This window comes from Rhincodon typus, chromosome 10, assembly GCF_021869965.1.
Source record: "Rhincodon typus isolate 14 chromosome 10, sRhiTyp1.1, whole genome shotgun sequence".
NCBI lineage: Eukaryota > Metazoa > Chordata > Chondrichthyes > Orectolobiformes > Rhincodontidae > Rhincodon > Rhincodon typus.
Window position 1 is genome coordinate 30,522,691 of NC_063341.1, and position 18,379 is coordinate 30,541,069.

Consider the following 18,379-nt stretch of genomic DNA (forward strand, 5'->3'; position numbering starts at 1 on the left):
TTTTTTTCTATTGTAGGTTGCCAGCAATTGTGATTTTTATGGGACAAAGTTTGTCCCTCATTTTTCATAATTGATATGCAAGATGAATAAATAGTTTGTGGTGTTGCAATGAGAGGACAATAGATAGTTGTCTTTTTCATAAAATGGTAACGTGAGTGAAATAAATGGAAATACTCAAAAATATGGAAATAACATTTTTAAGGAAGTTGACGACGAGCTGTTGAGCAATCTGGCTTTTAATGTATCCGAGGATATGGGGGGGTTAGGGTGTCTCAATCCTTATTACCATCTAACGACAGCAAATGCAGCTAGAGGGATTTTTAAGTGAAGTCCAGATTAGTTTCCAATGCCTTTTTCAATAGTCCCATCTCCTGAGATATCGCGGGAATCGAATAAGACGTTACAAGGTTGGGCATCACTAGAGTCATGCCCCGAGGGACAACACCTAATAAAATTCATAATGACCATCAATGGAGAGAAAATGAAGCTTATCAGATTCGCGTTTGAAATATCGATTGCAACATGAACTATTCAATTACAATGAATGCTTGGAGTGATATTATTTTCAAAGACAGACAAGATTGCAGGCAGGCTACAGGCAGCTAGCTGAAGATTGGAGGTGACCGCCTCCATGATCTCTCTGGCAAGGAGCCAGGCCGAAGCTCAGAAATACCCGTTAAAACAGCAAGAAACCGCCAGTCGGGCAGCTGTGCAAGTCCTGAATCGTACCGGGAGGCTCTTTCCTTATTGATTTCCGCCCCACTTACCCGGAACAAAACCCGCTCCAGCCTTCTTTTAAAAGACATCAGATCATTGGACAAGGTCATGACTGGCTCTTCCCCCTTTGTCTGCAAACGAGCTTTTTGGTGACCTTTTCTAGTGCTCCATGAGCCTTCTTGGAAACTATCGCAAGAAGACCAATTATGACGGTTACGAATCTTTGCATTTGGTGGACAGCAGTGCAGGGGATTTGGACAGCAGGCTGCGACCAGCTGATGCAGTGCAGACGGAGAACCCAGCGACAGCCTCACTAACAGCGAGCGGCCCATTTCCGCAGCCAGACCGCTACAGCACCATGGACAGCTCAGGTAATCGCTGATCATCACATGTGGCCATGTGCCGATTTGTAACTTAGGCATATCCAACGATATGACCAGGAGCGTTGTGTTCAATGTAAAATGTTTTCTTTTTTTAAAAAAAAAAAAAAAACCTTTGCACTTGCAAATATAAACCTAATCTGTTTCTCGTGCATGCCTTTTAAATGCCACCAGCCGTGTCGTTTTAGCTCCTATACGGCGACAATGTCGTCCTGATTCTGTCAATCGTTGGAATGCAAATATTGTCTTGCATTTGCTTTTTTTTAGAAAGTGTTTTTAAGCAGTAAAATACATTACCAGAAAGCATTGATTAATACATCTTTCTATAAACTGTTATTTATTCAGTTGTTGTAAAAACAATAGTTAATACAATAGGGGATTTACAGCATGATTTACCTGATTTACAGCATCCGCAGTTCTTTTGGTTTTTTTTAGTTTAGTCAATACAATAGGTAACCAAATACACAAACCATATTTTTTTCAGGATGCATATTCCTGATAGTGACTTAGCAATTTCCTTTTAAAAAAGGAATGTGTCCTTCCCAAAAATGTTAGGACCACTCCTGGCAGCTATGGTATTATCTACCTCTACTAGCAAGTTTTATTGGATAAGAGTAGTTTGGGGTAATTCACTGCTATCAATCCTCCTTTTGTCTCTGCTTTGTCTTGGGCCTCCCTCTAACTAGTGGCAGAAAATATGCTGCTGTGGAGTAGCTAAAAAGAGGCACTGTCACTGTTCTTCAATAATGGGAAGGTGTATTGCATAACAGTAAGTACAAATAGATTTGGCCAGGCATAATTACTAGAACTTAAGCAGGTCCAAATACATCTCCCTTCAAAAGCTGGAGTAGAATTCTTTGATTACACTTGCTTTACTGATTTTTCAAACACTGTATGAAAGCAATGTAAAATGAACATGAACCACTTCAGAATCATTGCCTTACAGAAAAGGCACTGTGGTTTGACAAATGGTGTACTTGAGGTAGCATGGTGTCCTCCTATTGTAAATTTTATGGTCTTTTATATCAAACTACACTTTAGTCTATGTCTTGTTTCTGTTTCTCAAGTTGAAGTCTTGTTCACTTCAATTTGTAGACTTGATATTATTTCTACAAAGTCACAAAAATCATTCATGAACTTTTATAAACTAATTGAGCAACAAATGTACACACTGAAATAATTTGGAACGATCCTTTTTGTCCCAGTCAAAAGATTGATCTGGTGCAGTTTATCTAGACATGCATAAAATGGACAACTCTGATGTTGCCAACTAATAGTCCCTGACTTTATTTTTCTGCTATCTGCAGTCCTGGCAATGAAGCCAATTACAATATCTCTAACAATATTGTTCAAAAGACCTGCTAACAGTGATTGAGTGAATGCTATTTTTGTTTTGCATATTGAACAGTCTCAAATTTGAATATTTAATTAACTTGATTTTGGCTGTAAGCTGCATTGTCCTGGAAAGAGGTCTGCAGGACATAACCCTCTCATGTGGGTTGGGATCTACCAGGCATGTGGGATGGCCAGTAACCACTTTGGCAGGTTGCACATGACTATGTGAATCCCTGGATCAGGATAACGATCTGGGATATTGGAGAACTGAGAAGTTGAAAGACCTGGAATTGGATTCTGTGGGCGGGGCTCTAGAATTAGGCTCCATTACAGATGAGGATGAAAGAAAACCAGGGAGTATTGTCAATCCTAGATATTTGGTTCGTCTGTTTATTTCCGCCCACATTTAATGACCATTTCAAAAAATAATGACAGTTGTAGCTAAAGGACACCTGGCACAATTAAGGCATAGAGTTATGAAATGCAGTATTTTGGTGTAGAATTGTGAGCACGATTATATTTAAAGAGGACAGAACATTTTTATTTGGCTTACAGAAGCACTATTGATCATAACTAATTACCAAATGAGAGTTAAGGTACGTGTGACTTGAAGAATCACAACTGCAGACAGAATTGCATTTCCTCCTGTTTATCTGAAAATTTTACACACCTGAAAAATTGTTAGCTTGACCCATTTTGTTGTTTAGTGAGTGGCATATGATTCTTTATTTTTCAGGTGCTGGCTTGAAACCAACGCTTGTTCAAAGCTATTTAGTGCTGTCAGCATAAACTTGTAAAAAAAATCCTTTCATTGTTCAGCATTAAAGTGGATCTGAACTCTCTTGTGTGTCTGTGATGGGCTTGTGTGTACGAGCAAGAGCCTCGCTTTGGTAGCAAAATTTTGCATTGTTAGCGAAAAGCCACTATGACATCCTATTTTAATTAAAGCAAAATAATATGGATTATGGAAACTGAAATAAAAACAGAAGGTGTTTGAAATATTTGAGATAACAAGGTGCTGAGCTGGATGAACACAGCAGGTCAAGCAGCATCAGAGGAGCAGGAAAGCTGATGTTTCGGGCCTAGACCCTTCTTCAGAAACGGGGGAGGGGAAGGGGATTCTGAAATAAATAGGGAGAGAGGGGGAGGCAGATAGAAGATGGATAAAGGAGAAGATAGGTGGAGAGGAGACACAGGTCAAAGATGCAGGTGTGGAGCCAGTAAAGGTGAGTGTAGGTGGGGAGTTAGAGAGGGGATAGGTCCGTCCAGGGAGGATGGACAGGTCAAGGGCAAGGCTAGTAGGTGGGAGATGGAGGAGGGGATAGGTGGAAGAAAGGACAGGTTAGGGAGGCGGTGACAAGCTGGGCTGGTTTTGGGATGCAGTTGGGGGAGGGGAGATTTTGAAGCTCGTGAAGTCCACATTGATACCATTGGGCTGCAGGGTTTCCAAGCAGAATGAGGTGCTGTTCCTGCAACCTCCAGGTGGCATTGTTGTGGCACTGCAGGAGGCCCAGGATGGGCATGTCGTCTGAGGAATGGGACGGGGAGTTGAAATGGTTCGCGACTGGGAGGTGCAGTTGTTTAGTGTGAACTGAGCGTAGGTGTTCCGCAAAGCGGTCCCCAAGCCTCCGCTTGGTTTCCCTGATGTAGAGGAGGCCACATCTGTATCTGCTGTTCCAGTATACGACATTAGCAGATGTGCAGCTGAACATCTGCTTGATGTGGAAGGTCTTCTTGGGGCCTGGAATGGGGGTGAGGGGGAAGGTGTAGGAGCAGGTGTAGCACTTCCTGTGGTTGCAGGGAAAAGTGCCGGGTGTGGTGGGGCTGGAGGGGAGAGTGGAGCGGACAAGGGGGTCATGGAGAGAGTGGTCCCTCTGGAAAGCAGGTAAGGGTGGGGAGGGAAAGATGTCTTTGGTGGGGTCGGATTACAGATGGCGGAAGTGTCGGAGGATGATGCGTTGGATCCAGAGGTTGGTGGGATGGTACGTGAGGACGAGGGGGATTCTGTTTTGGTGTGAGGGATGAGATGCGGGAGACACAGTAGAGGGCGTTCTTGACCACTGAGGTGGGAGGAAGTTGCAGTCCTCAAAAAAACGAGGACATCTGAGATGTTTGGGAGTGGAATGCCTCATCCTGGGAGCAGATGCGGCAGAGGTGAAGGAATTGGCAATAGGGGATGGCATTTTTGCAGGAAGGTGGGTGGGAGGAGGTGTATTCTAGGTAGCTGTGGGAGTCGGTGGGCTTGAAATGGATATCAGTTTCCAGGTGGTTGCCAGAGATGGAAACAGGAGGTCCAGGAAGGAGGGAGAGGTATCAGAGATGGTCCAGGTAAACTTAAGGTTGGGGTGGAAGGTGTTGGTGAAGTGGATGAACTGTTTGAGCTCCTCGTGGGAGCACGAGGCAGTGCCGATAAGGTCATCGATGTAACGGAGGAAGAGGTGGAGTTTAGGGCCAGTGTAGCTACGGAAGAAGGATTGTTCCACGTAACCTACAAAGAGGCAGGCATAGCTTGGGCCTATGTGAGTACCCATGGCTACCACCTTTGTCTGTAGGAAGTGGGATTCAGCAGCTTTGCCAGCATCGGTGTAGAAAGAATTAACATTTTGAGTAAAAAAAAATTACAGTTCTGCAGAAGTATTTTTGCTAGCACTGAAATATTTAAAATGATAATGTCAAAAATCTGACTCCATTTTCTGATTTTTTTTTTTTTTTTTTTTTTTTTTTTTTCTTAAAGTAGGTGTTGTTTACCACTTTTTTTTTAGGTGGTCTTGTTCCAGTTGCAAAAATGCATTGTGATGACACCTAGAAATTGTACGATAGCTTTTATCTTAATATGACTCGGAAACACAATCTAGTTTTTGCATCATCATACCTTTATGGTCCATCCACCACACTTTCTGCTTCATGGCCAGGGCCATTGTCATCAAAGGGAAAAGGAGACAAAAGAACTTTTCATTTTAAAATACTCCTTTTCATGTCCTTGAGTTGATCTAAGGGACTACTGTTTAAGTACTTATTAAAGTATGCTCACTGTTGTAAAATAAGTGAGTCTAATAGTTTAGATACAGCATGGCCCCAGAGTCAGGAATTTGATAGGTGGCCAGATAAATTTGTTTTAGTGATGTGGGTTAAAGAATAAATATTGGCCAAGGCTCTAGTTGAAATCACTTGCTCTTCTTTAAGTAGATGGAATAAAGTCTTGCTAGATTCACTTTTTTAGAGGCCAGCTGGACTGTTGGATTGACTTCTAAGCTGCATAACACGTTTTGACAGTGTAATATTCACACAGCACTGAACTGAGAACTAATGGTATAGAGGTGAACATATTATGGATGACCATTTGTCTCTGACATTTGTTTGCTTAACTCCTGACAAGAGATGGATGAGTGTTTGAATAGAGGAAGCCTGGGGGTGGTGGGGGAGCATTGAGGAAAAGATGACCTTGTTGAAACATGAAATCTCTCAACTATTATCTCTTTTAGCTATTAATGCTAAAAACATTTTAAGCTTGACAATGACTCAATACTTGAGACTGGTGGCGTTCCCTTTTCAGAACACTTTTTTCCATCTTTAGTTTTCATATGCACTATGGGGCTTCACTTTTAAGCTAGTTTCAATTTAAACACAATCAATTTACCTTTTCTTTTGTTCTTTTCCTTTCCTCTCCTCTCCATCTCTTGCTTGCTTGCGCCCTTTTTTTTTGTCTCATGTGCTCTCTTGTGCTCGCGCTCGCGCGCTCTCTCTGCCTTTCAGATTTTTAAAGAAATATTTTTCTCCTTTTCCTGAGCTTTCTGTGTCATTGTCCACTGCTCTTTTGGCATCAGAAGTAATAACAACCAATAGCAAGTGACTTAGGGACTTGTATTTCTAAAGATTCTCAAGTCAATCTTGTGAAGAACCACTGCTAACACTTAGGTTTCCCTGTATTTATTTCAGCTTAGCATAAGGATCACTCCCATAAGCCAGACATTTGCTCTATACAAATTGTCGGATATCTAAAACAGCTTTGTTCAGAATATAACATCATGTGAATTGGAGAAAGAGTAGGCTGTTGATAAGATCATGGCTGATTTTGATTACAACCTTGAATTCACTTTTTTTCCACTACCCTTCATAACTTTTTAACCCCTTTCTTAGCGAGAATCCGACTCTGCATTAGAAATATTCAAGGATTTTACTTTCATCACCTTTTCAGAAAGACTGTTCCAAAGACCCACGACTGTCATGACTGGGAGAAAATTTTTGCCAGATCTTTTTTGTTTTTTTTAAATGGGAAACCCTAATTTTGAAACAGTGACTAGTTTTAGATTCTCCCACAAGTGTCAACCCCCTTCCCACATACACCCTGTCAACCCGTCAGGATCTTCTATAGTTCAAACTATTCGCCTGTTGTATCTGCTGGAGCTTAGAGTAAGTCTCGCCCATCTGACCTTTCCTCATAAGACAGTCCAACCTGGGTATTAGTCTAGAAAAACTTTTCTGAACTGGTGACTGAGTCTAGGCACAGTACTCACCAGTGCCCTGTATAACTGAAGAATAATGTCCCTTCTCATGTATTCAATTCTCCTCACAATAAATGGTTAAAATGTATTAGGTTTCCTAATTATTTGCTGTACCTGCATACTGTTTGATTCACACATGAGGACTGTCAGATCCCCCTGCATATCAGCCCTGCATTTTGTCACCGTTTAGATAATTTTTTTTTTTATTCTTCCTGCCAAAATGGACAATTTTCACATTTTCCATAGTATACTGCATTTGCCCATTCACTTAACCTAGCATATCTGTTTGCGATCTTATGTTCTCTTCACAACTTAATTTCCTACCTATCCTTGAGTCATCAGCAAATTTGGCAACCATACCTTCCATCTCTTCATCTCAGCCACGCATGTATATATTAAACAGTTGGAATCCCAGCACTGATCCCTGTGGCACACTATTCATCTTGCCAACATGAGAAAGATGATGTATTTATGCCTACTGTGTTCATCCTGTTCAATCTTCTGTCCATGCCATTACTTTATCCCAACATCATGAGCTTTTATTTTCTGCAATTGTCATTAATGTGACAACTTATCAAATGCTCTCTGGAAATCTAAGTACACTATGTTCAATGTCTTTCCCCTGTATCCAAAGCATAAATTATTTCCTCAAAGAACTCCAATAGATTGTTCATACTAAAGCAAAGCTGGAATTATTGGGTGTTGGGGCAACCTCTCCACTGGTTGGAGTCATACCTGTCATCTAGGAAGATTGGTTGCGATTGTTGGAGATCAGTCATTTCAGCTCCAGGACATCTCTGCAGGAGTTCCTCAGGGTTGTGTCCTGGGCCTAACCATCTTCAGCTGCTTCATCAATGATACGGTCAGAAGTGAGGATGTTAATTCACATTTGTAGCATGTTCAGCACTCTTTGTGACTCCTCAGATACTGAAGTAGTCTATGTTCAAATGCAACAAGAACTGGACAATATCCAGGCTTGGGTTGAAGAGGCAAGTAAATTCATGCCACACACATGCCAGGCAATGACTATCACGAATAAGAGACAATCTAACCACTGCTCCTTGACATTCAAATGGTGTTACCGTCACTGAATTCCCCACTATCAACATCCTGGTGGTTAGCATTGACCAGAAAACTCAACTGGACTTAACGCATTGACTTACTCTTGTAGCCATTGTGTAAGAGGCTAGGTATACTTGGGTGAATAACTCCCCTGACTCCCCAAAGCCTGCCCAACATCTTCAAAGCGCAAGTCAGGAGTGTGATTGAATACTCCCTGCTTGCCTGGATGGGTGAAGCTCCAACAATAATCAAGAAGCTTGACACCATCCAGGACAGAGCTGTCTGCTTGATTGGCACCACATTCACTCCTTCCACCACCAACGGTTGGTAGCAGCAGTGTGTACTATCTACAAGATGCACTGCAGAAAGTCCCCAAAGATCCTTAGACACCATCTTCTAAACCCAAATCCTCTTTCATGGAGAAGGATAAGGGCAACAGTTGCATGGGAACACCATCATCTAGAAGTTCCTCTCCAAGCCACTCGGCATCCAGACTTGGAAATAGATCTTCATTCCTTCACTGTTGCTGAGTCAGATTCTTGGAATCCTTCCTGAGTGCATTGTGGGTCAACCCACAGCAGGTGGACTACTGCAGTTCAAGGAGGTAGCTTAGTACCACCTTCTCAAGGGCAACTAGGGATGGGCAATAAATGCTGGCTAGCCTGTCCCACAAGTGAATTTATTAAACAAAATACATGATTTTCCTTTTCACAAACTCCTGTCTCTGCCTAATCACCTTGAACTTCTCCAAATTCCATGTTATAACTTATTAAATGGTTTCTAACATTTTCCCTCTGACAGATGTTAAGCTAACTGGCTTGTAGTTTCCTGCTTTTTCTCCCTCCTATTTTGAATAAAAGTTATGTACATCTTCAAACCTAATTGGGCTATCCCAGAATCAAATGAAGTTTTGGAAAAATAAACATTTAATGATGCATCAGCTATCTCACTCGCAGCTACTTTTGAAAACTTTAGGATGAAGTCCATCAAAGTACTTGTCAGTCCACAGCTCCAACCATTTACTCAGTAATACTTCTGTGTTTGTTTGTTTAATTTTCTCTCCGTTCCTCTTTGCCTTCCATTTCCTGATTTATTTCTCCCTCTGGGATATTACTTGTATCCCCTGTAGTGAAGATTGATGCAAAATACCTGTTCAATTCATCTGCCATTTCCTTATTTTTCATTATTAATTGACCGATCTCACTTTCCATAGCATCAACACTCACTTTGCTAACTCTTTTTGTCTGTCTTTTCTGTATATATGGTGAACTTTCTGATGTATTCTAATTTTTACCCTCTGGATTAATATTTTGGCCATTATTGGGACAGAATGTGAGAAATAGCAATCTTCTGACCCATCACCTTTCTTTGTGCAATTATACACTTTTCCTTTAAGTCTGATGCTATTTTTAACATTTCTAGTTAACTACAGATGATAGGTCTATCCTTTGGAATTTTTCTTACTTTTTTTGGAAAGTATTGATACTGTATATTCTGAAATATCCAATTAAATGTCTGCCTTTGCATTTCTATTGATCGATCCTTTAACTTAATTTAGCAACTTGTTTTAGCTACACTTGCTGTCGTGCCCTCTTAACTACCCTTTAGTAATTCTTTTGTGAGTAGTCCTGGACCCACCCTCCTCTCCCTCAAACTGAATGTCAGATCCAATCATATGATCATTGCACTTATCCAGGAGTACTTTCACCATGAGATCATTAACTAATCCTATCTCCTTGCATAATACCAGCCTGTTCTCTGTTTTGACTCCAGAACACAATTCTTGGAAACTATCTTGAAAACATGCTTTATTGCTGCCTGTGGTTTTTTTAAAGTGAACCTAAACCACTGCAAGCTGCTGAATCATAGAAAATATTTACAGCAAGTCGTTGCAAGCCTTCACAACTCTTGTATGAGGTAATGGTTTTGAAAGGCCACTGAGATGCCATTGTTGAGGAATTAATGTGAAGAACAAAATGTTCTTTTGTTCAAATGTTGGAGGCTGCATTAAGCTTCACCCAATCTGAAGAATATCTTTGGGTCTCAAAAGATGGGCCTACCATCTAGTTCTTCTTGGGTACAAGACTGATATAGGCCCAGATCTTTTCGCTGGTCCAACGGTCACTTTTTTTTCCACCATAGATGGGAGGTGTACATGGGGTTTCTGCAGAATCTCCATTGCAGCACACTTTGAACAAATTGCTTTGGAAATTCAGTTTCCTATTGGATAATTCCTGTATGCCTGAAACCCTCAGTTTGTATTTAAATTGAAGACTTTGGGTTCTGATGAAATTAAGCAAAATAGTTACTCTGGAAACTCAGTTGAACTATTTAATACGTAGTCTATTCTGAGTAACTATTAAACTGACACCATACCTGTGTCATACACTCCCTAACATACCACATCCAGACTCCTTAACCCCACATGTTATGGCACTGTGCCACTACCAGACTCCATTTCTCCCACCCATTCCAGCCTACCCTAAACACTAACACTTACCTTGCCACATTGTACCCTGCCATCCTGTCTACCTGGCCCCTTCTTACCTGGTACCCTACACTCCATCTCCCAAACCCCTTCACCTCTGACCCCACAGCCTCCACGCATTCTTCGTCACACTTTCATGTACTTCCAGCAGCTGTCAAGGTGGCTTGATGGATCTTTAAATTTCAGAATAGGCCAGTTGACTGCTGTGGAAAGGTATGGTTTCCTTTCCTCTGACAGAGCTACACTATGAAAGAACTGTCCGAATGAAAGTATAGTTCAGCAATACTGCGGAATCCCCTCTTGGAAATGCAGAACTCCCCTCTTTTTGACCAAAGGAGGGTTTGAGTGGGAATCTGAAATTGCCGCTCCCCTCAAAATCTGGCCCATGGTTACTGATTTGCTGTTGTGAAGACGGATAGAATGAATTTGCTTATTTTGTTCTTCACGTTAATTCCTCAACAATGGCATCTAAGGGGCCAACCTTGGCTTTAGCTACTTGTGTAAATATTCAATTTCTTTAAGAATTTGGTGCTACTTTTCTCTCGTACTCCAACTTCTCCCTCTAATATTCTTTCAGTTATTGTTTTGATTTTCTAAAATTTCCCAATCCTCTGGCCTACCACTTCTCTTTGCAGTATTGTACATCCTTCACTTCTGTTTGATACCATCCTTGCGTGGTTAGCTACTGATGTGCTGTTCTCATGAAATCTTTCTTTGTTAATGGAATATATCTGAGAGTTACGAAAAACTCCTTTAAATGTCTATTGCTGTTTTATTGACTTTTTAATCCATTTTACCATTCCATTTTAGCCAGCTTTATCCTCATGTCCTTTCTAATTTTCTGTGTTTAAGATCAAGACTCTTGAGGCTGGGTTTAATGCTCAAAAATTGGGACTGCTGCCAACCTGTGTCTGTATAAAATTTGGGTTACAAACCTGATCCTAACATGTTGATTTACCATAAATCCAAAATCATCAGCTCTCATGTCATTTTTAAAAGCTAATTAACAAGTGTTTAAACATCTTAACAAGACATTGTACCATGATTTTACGTTCTTTGTGTCATAATGCAGCACATGCATGGGAGTTGCATTCAGATGTGTTTTTTTTCTTGTCAGGAAGTGTTACAAAGATGGGTATAACTGTTCAAAGTGGGACTACATCTGATTATCACCAGAACTGTGCTGGGTGACCTTGTCAGTGATGATTAATGTGGCTTTTCTTTCAGTTTAGCACTATTAGGGCTTTCCCGGAGGAAAGGGATTAATCAGGAGTTGCTGCAACCAATATATGTTTGAGAACCAAATTTGTGCTAAACATCACTGTTCTCATTTAGTGGGCAGCTCCACATGTAGTGAGGATGAGAAGCAGATCGGCAGCTGCATCTGTGATATAGCAAGGTGACCAAGCTGCTGCAGAGCAAAGGCCTTTGGACAGGACATGGGAGAAGGCAGGATCTAGCCAGTAGAATCTACCTGATGTGTTTACAGCTGATGGTGCCATTAGCCTTCTCCAATGCCACAAGTTGTCCAGGGCAATCTGTAATCTGCTAACTGCTGACATTGTATTCAGGTGTACAGGTAGACACTCGATGCCTATAAGGTAACAGTGGTCCAGAAATTGTTTGTTTGTCAGTGTCCTTCCAGGCCTTGGTTGGACGTGTGTGGGATCTTGCAGCCAGCCATGCAACACTGCATCAAGGTAGCGATGATGTCCTGTTCAGGCACGTGCATCCCTTTTTAAAAGGGGGAGGTATATTGAGACCTGAATGTCCTTGTATACCAGTCACTGAAAGTAAGCATTGTGCATGCAACTGGTGGTGAGGAAGGCAAATGGTATGTTGACTTTCATAGTGAGAGGATTCAAGTACAGCATCAAGAATATCTTGTTGCAATTGTACTGGGCCTTGGTGAAACAACACCCAAACTATTTTGTGCAATTTTCACCTCCTTATTTGATGAAGTGTGTTCTGGCTATGCAGGTAGTGCAGTAAAGTTTTACCAGATGGCAGGACTGACCTATGAACAGAAACTGGGTTGGTTAGGACTATGTGCACTGGAGTTTAGAAACTTAAAATCCTACCAGGACTAGACAAGATGAATGCACAAAGGATGTTCCAATGACTGGGAAGTTCAGAACCAGGGATCACAGTCCAAGGATAGGTTTGGGCTATGACTGAGAAAAAGGAAATTTCTTCATGCAGTGAGTGGTGAGCCTGTGGAATTTTCTGTCATAAAGTGGTTGAGGCCAAAATCTCGAATGTTTTTCAAGAAGGAATTAGCTTTAGTTCTTGGGGCTACAGCAATCAGGTTATGGGGAGACAGGGAGAGAATGGTACTGAGTTGGATGATCAGCCATGATCACGCTGAAGGGTAGAGCAGGCTGGCAGGGGGGAAATGATCTATTCCTGCCTACATGTGCTAATTCCTGACAAACTGAAAGGATCTTCTCTGTGAAGGCTGTGGACAAGCACCTGTGAACTGCCTTCCCAGTCAGTCTTTCTTTCTCTGTCTATAATATCCATTTTATGTTTTAAATATTTCTGCACATATCTGTATTTCAGGGTGTTTTGAGGAGCTAGAGATCTATCCAGTAAAGTTGTATGTCAGTGTTTTGTAATTTATTTATCTGTGGTTTGGTCTATTCAAATGGTAATAAATAGTCATTCTTGGTAAGTACATAAATCTGGTCTGTGCTCTTTCTGTTGACCTTGAACTAAAAGACAGGAACACTGGATATTTTTGCCCCTCTCGAATGCCAAAAAGACAGCTATTTAAGGTATATGACAGGCAAGTGAAATATTGATGATAACAGATTTTTCAGTATGATTTATTGTGGGAGGAATTTTTTTGGTGTTTTTAGTGCAATTATCAAACTTACAGGTTGAAGAATATTTTGTCTTTTAGTATATTACTATAACCACAATATGTAAGCCTTATAACCATTGCTACAAGTTATGTTATATAGGCCTAGGAATGAAATTATTCCTATTGATAACCTAATCAAAACCTCCAGTGAGCGTACAAAATCCTCTTCTACTGTCACTGATATTTCACTTAAAATTATTATGGGGAATTTCACTTCCACATAATAGTATATGGAACAGATACTTAGTATGTCTTTTATGCAGAAACATGTCCTACTAAGCTTTTGTTCTTCACCTTCCTACAACTCAACTAAATTCAGAATTTGGAATACATGAAATCAAACCAGGATTCCACAGAGTATTTGGTCACTTCTAGCTGCATTTCTTTTCAACTTTTAAATTTTATTTGCAGATACTTAACAGATTCTTTTTGCAGGAATTAATGATACCAAACACCACCAGCCTATTTATACATCTGTTACTGTCGTGAAAAAGCCTTTAACTCTTATGAGCACAATTTTGAACTCCTATACAAAACAACAGCCATTTTACAGAGAGGTTGGACAAGCTTTCTGCACTTAATATGCATGACTATTTATTACAAATAAAGATTATAGCTACAGAAACAATTATAAACCATTGATATATAACAATTATTTTAAATCTCTTACCCCTTTTGTAAGCCTGTCTTTTATACATAAACAGGCAGATATAAATACTTGTGTGCTAGATGGAGGGAAAGACTAAGAAGGTGTTCGATTGTCCCTGTTCACAAGGTTTCCATCTAGGCTTGTCAGAATGTGCTACTCCTTGAATTTCTTTCTACAGACACTTACAGTTACTCGCAGGATGTACATGGGAACTGGATCATGCTTGTAAAGTCCCTGGCTTACAGGTTAAGAACCACAGCTTGCAACAAGTGCTGAGGGGGGGGGAAAAAAAATGACTTTCTTGAGGCTTAACATGGTTTTTACTGCAAGGCAGAAATATATTTTGAGGCCCTATTGCTTCTGCCATAGATTGACATGCTTAAGCTGTTCAGCTACCTGACAGCGAAGCGCACAGTTGTTGGTGGGAGAAAGTCTTGAACAGGCATAGGCTATTCAGTCCCTTGAGCCTGCTCTGCCATTCAATAAGATTGTGGCTGATCTGTGGCCTAACTCCATATGCTTGCTATAGGCCCAGATCCCTTAACACCCTTGCTTAGTTTAAAAAAAAAAAAAAAATTTCCATCTGATTTAAATTTAACAATTAAATTAGTATCTACTGCTGTTTTAAGGAAGAGAGTTCCAAACCTCTACTACTTTTGTGTTTAGAAGTGCTTTCTAACATCTCCTTTTGAATGGTTTGGCCTCAATTCATTATCTACGACCCTGTTTGTAAAATCCTTAATCAGAGGAAATAGTTTATCTATTCAACTTTCCCTGTTAATATCCTGAAGACCTCCAAGTAGATCACCCTTTTTTTTTCTGATTGAAGGGTCTAGGCCCGAAACGTCAGCCTTTCTGCTCCTATGATGCTGCTTGGCCTGCTGTGTTCATCCAGCCCTGCACCTTGTTGTCTCGGATTCTCCAGCATCTGCAGTTCCTACTATCTCTGATTCAAGTAGATCACCGCTTGGCTGCCTTAAATTCTAACTCTCCTTGTAACTTCACCACTGAAGTTCAAGTATTCCTCCCTAAGGTGTGGTGTCCGGATCTGCTCATAATACTCTAAGTGGAGTCTAACTATAATCTTGTATAACCACAGCATAACTTCTGTATCCCTATACTCCAGCCCTTTAGATATGAAAGGCAGCATTCCATTAGCTGCCTTGACTTCTGCACTTGTTTGTCGAATTTTAAAGAATATTCTGTATTAGTTTATTTTCTGTATTTTTAAGATGGTGCCAGAGAATAGAGACACTAAACAACACTTTTCACTGTATTTGTAATAGTACGTATGACAATAAATAAACCAAATCAATCTATGCACCTGAATCTCAATTTGTTGGACATTCACTGTATTTAACTTTGTGCCACCTTGTCTGTTTAATATCTCTCGTCAACACTGTTTTATAATGCTGCCCAATTTTGCCTGGTCAGCAAATTCGGATATTTTACTCTTTATGCCATTATCCAAGTTGTTAATGAATATTGTTTATTTGAGGCTCCATCACAAAGAAATTGTGCATCATAATGATGTCTGCCATCAATGATTCTCTGTTCAAATTCCACAGAATGTCCCCAGTGTGTGAAAGGTAAAACAGAGGAATTTAAGATTGGAAGTCAGGCTTCTGAGGCATTGAAAGTAAGCAGAATAAGTCAGGAGTGACTTTGGTTCAAAAATCTAATTTATAAAAGTGCTGCTTGTGCCTAATAACAGTCTAAGTCCTCAAAGATGGATTTTGCATCAGTGAAGGTGCAAATTGGTTAATAAGCTTGGACAGTTAAACTTGTTGCACAAGTAAACTATATGTTACGTACCAACAGTACCTTGAATCTCAAACTTTTTCTACGTTTTAACCAGATCATTACCATAATTAGACAATCTTTGTTCAAGATTGAAACAGGGCATACCTGGGAATGTGACAATAAATTTAAAAACCATGAGTGAAGGAATGCTAGTTTATTTTCATGATTTTGTTTTCACTGTAAATACCTTTTTGTACAGAAAAAATATAAATATCTGGTAGGATGGTGCAGAGGTGGTGAAATAGATGTGGTCAAAAGTATAGGATCAGTAGTTATATTCAAACACTGTACCAAATGTCTTGAATTTTCACTTCCTGTGTAACAACCCCTGATGATTGATCAGTTTTTGCAGACCATTATCAGCAACGTGTAAAAATACAAGCATTTTGAATAGTTATCTGAAAAAGTGGGAGGCATTTGATTTGATTTTAACTGATTAAACTCTGGACTTTGCAGTCTTCTGGACTTGACAATTTAAAGGGTGAGATGATATTCCTCAAACTTCAGAGTTTCGTTGACCTCAGCCTCTTCTATACCAGTGTGGGGTTATGACGGAGAATTAAAATGACAAAGAAGCAAAAGCTGAGTGTTGATGTTTATGATGGAAGGCAAAACCATTAGAGTAGTTGTGATGGACGTGGAGAAACTGGAAAGAAAGAATGGAATCATTTGGGAAGTGTGGTGGAAGGAAATGTTATCAAGGAAGTTGTGGGAATCAGTAGCCTTCAGTAGATATTGGTCAACAGCCTAGCCCCAGAAAAAGACATCAGGAGGTTGAAGAAGGGAAGAACCAGTGATGAATAATGTGGAGATGAGGGAACACCACTTTTATGTTTTCCGGTTTAGGGAGTGTGGGGAAATAACAACCAGCAATTATTGGGGACGAAATGTGAGGGATGAGACCCAAGTAGGACTAAAACCGTCATCCCAGGAAAAGGCAAGTATAGCCAGGCACCATTTGTGTTCCTTATGTAAAATCTTTTCATTTGACTCCGCTCACTTCTTCCAAATGAATCATTGTTCAAAGCAAGAATAATTTGAGGTGCTGGAGAATCTCAAGAACTTAGTGGGTCTGGCAACATCTATGCAGAGAGAAATAGAGGTAATGTTTCAAGTCCAGTGTGACTTTTGTTTTTTGGAACTGAAGGTCTCCAAAGAAGTCATTGGATGCGCAATAACCATAGAACCCCTACAGTGTGGAAACAGGCCCTTCGGCCCAACAAGTCCACACCAACACTCAAAGTATCCTACCCAGACACATCCCGCATAACTCACCTAATCTACCCATCCCTGAACGCTACGGGCAATTTTAGCATGGCCACTCCACCTAACCTGCACATCTTTGGACTGTGGGAGGAAGCCAGAGCAGCTGGAGGAAACCCACGCAGACACGGGGAGAATGTGTGGAGTTGGCACAGAGTTGCCCGAGGCTGGAATTGAACCCAGCAGTGACGCAGCAGTGCTAACCACTGAGCCACTATGCCACTCTCTGTGGAGTGCCAGTGTCAAGGATGTTTCTGAGCGGGTCCAGGACGTTCGTGTGGGGGAGGATGGACAGCCAGTGGTTGTGGTACACATTGGTATAAATGACACAAGTTGTTTTTTTTTTTTCTGAAAAAAAGGTCCTTTTAAAGCAGAATACAGGGAGCTAGGAAGAAAGTTAAGAAACCAGACTTCAAAATTAGTGATCTCATGATTACTACTGGTGTCACATGCTAGTCATTTGACAGGATATATTGGATGAATATGTGGCTGAAAGGATGGTGTCTGGGGGAGGGTTTCAGATTCCTTTTGGGCATTGGGACCGTTTCTGGGGGAGGTGGAACCTGTACAAGTTGGCTGGGTTATACCTAGGCAGGACTGAGATTTATGTCCTGGGGGTTGGGGGGTTTAAACTAATATGCTAGGGGGATGGGAAACCATGTAAGGAGGGAGCAAGGACAAAAACAAAAGGTAGTAAGGGGAATAAGAAAAGTGGTAAGCAGAGAAACCAAGGACAAGATTCAAACGGGGCTATTGTGTCAAAATAAGAGTGAGACAGACAATGTTAAAAAGACCAGCTTAAAGGTTTTGTGCCTTAATGTGTGGAGCCTCTGCAATAAAGTGGATGAACTAATCGCACAGATGTAAACAGGTACGATATAATTGGGATTACAGAGACATGGATGACCAGGGAGGGGAACTGAATGTCCCAAGGTATTCAGTATTTAGGAAGGATGGGCAAAAAGGAAAAAGTGGTGAATTGGCATTGCGAGTTAAAGATGAAATTAACACAATAATGAGAAAGGATACGAGTTCTGGTAATTTGAGTCTGTATGGTAGAGTTGAGAAATGCCAAAGGGCCAAAAACAATAGTAGATGTCATACATAGATGCCCAAACTGCAGTGCTGAAGTTGGGAATGGTGTTAAACAGCAAATTTAGAGATGCATGTGATAAGGCGATATCAGTGATCATGGGTAATTTTAATCCGCACATAGATTGGGCAAATCAAATTAGCCACAATGCCAGAAAGGAGGAATTCCTGGAGTGAACATAGAACATAGAACATAGAACATAGAACATAGAACATAGAACA

At 40.7% G+C, this 18,379-nt stretch overlaps 1 protein-coding gene across 1 annotated transcript in view; it reads left to right on the top strand.

The window, feature by feature from the left end:
- Positions 1 to 871: 871 nt before the first annotated feature.
- Positions 872 to 18,379, top strand: part of dnajc6 (DnaJ (Hsp40) homolog, subfamily C, member 6) — a 121,609-nt gene continuing 104,101 nt past the window's right edge. Inside the window, exon 1 of the mRNA XM_048602075.1 lies at positions 872 to 1,088. Within this exon, the coding sequence (XP_048458032.1) occupies positions 887 to 1,088 (202 nt within the window). The 5' untranslated portion in view covers positions 872 to 886. The remainder of the gene's footprint in view (positions 1,089 to 18,379) is intronic.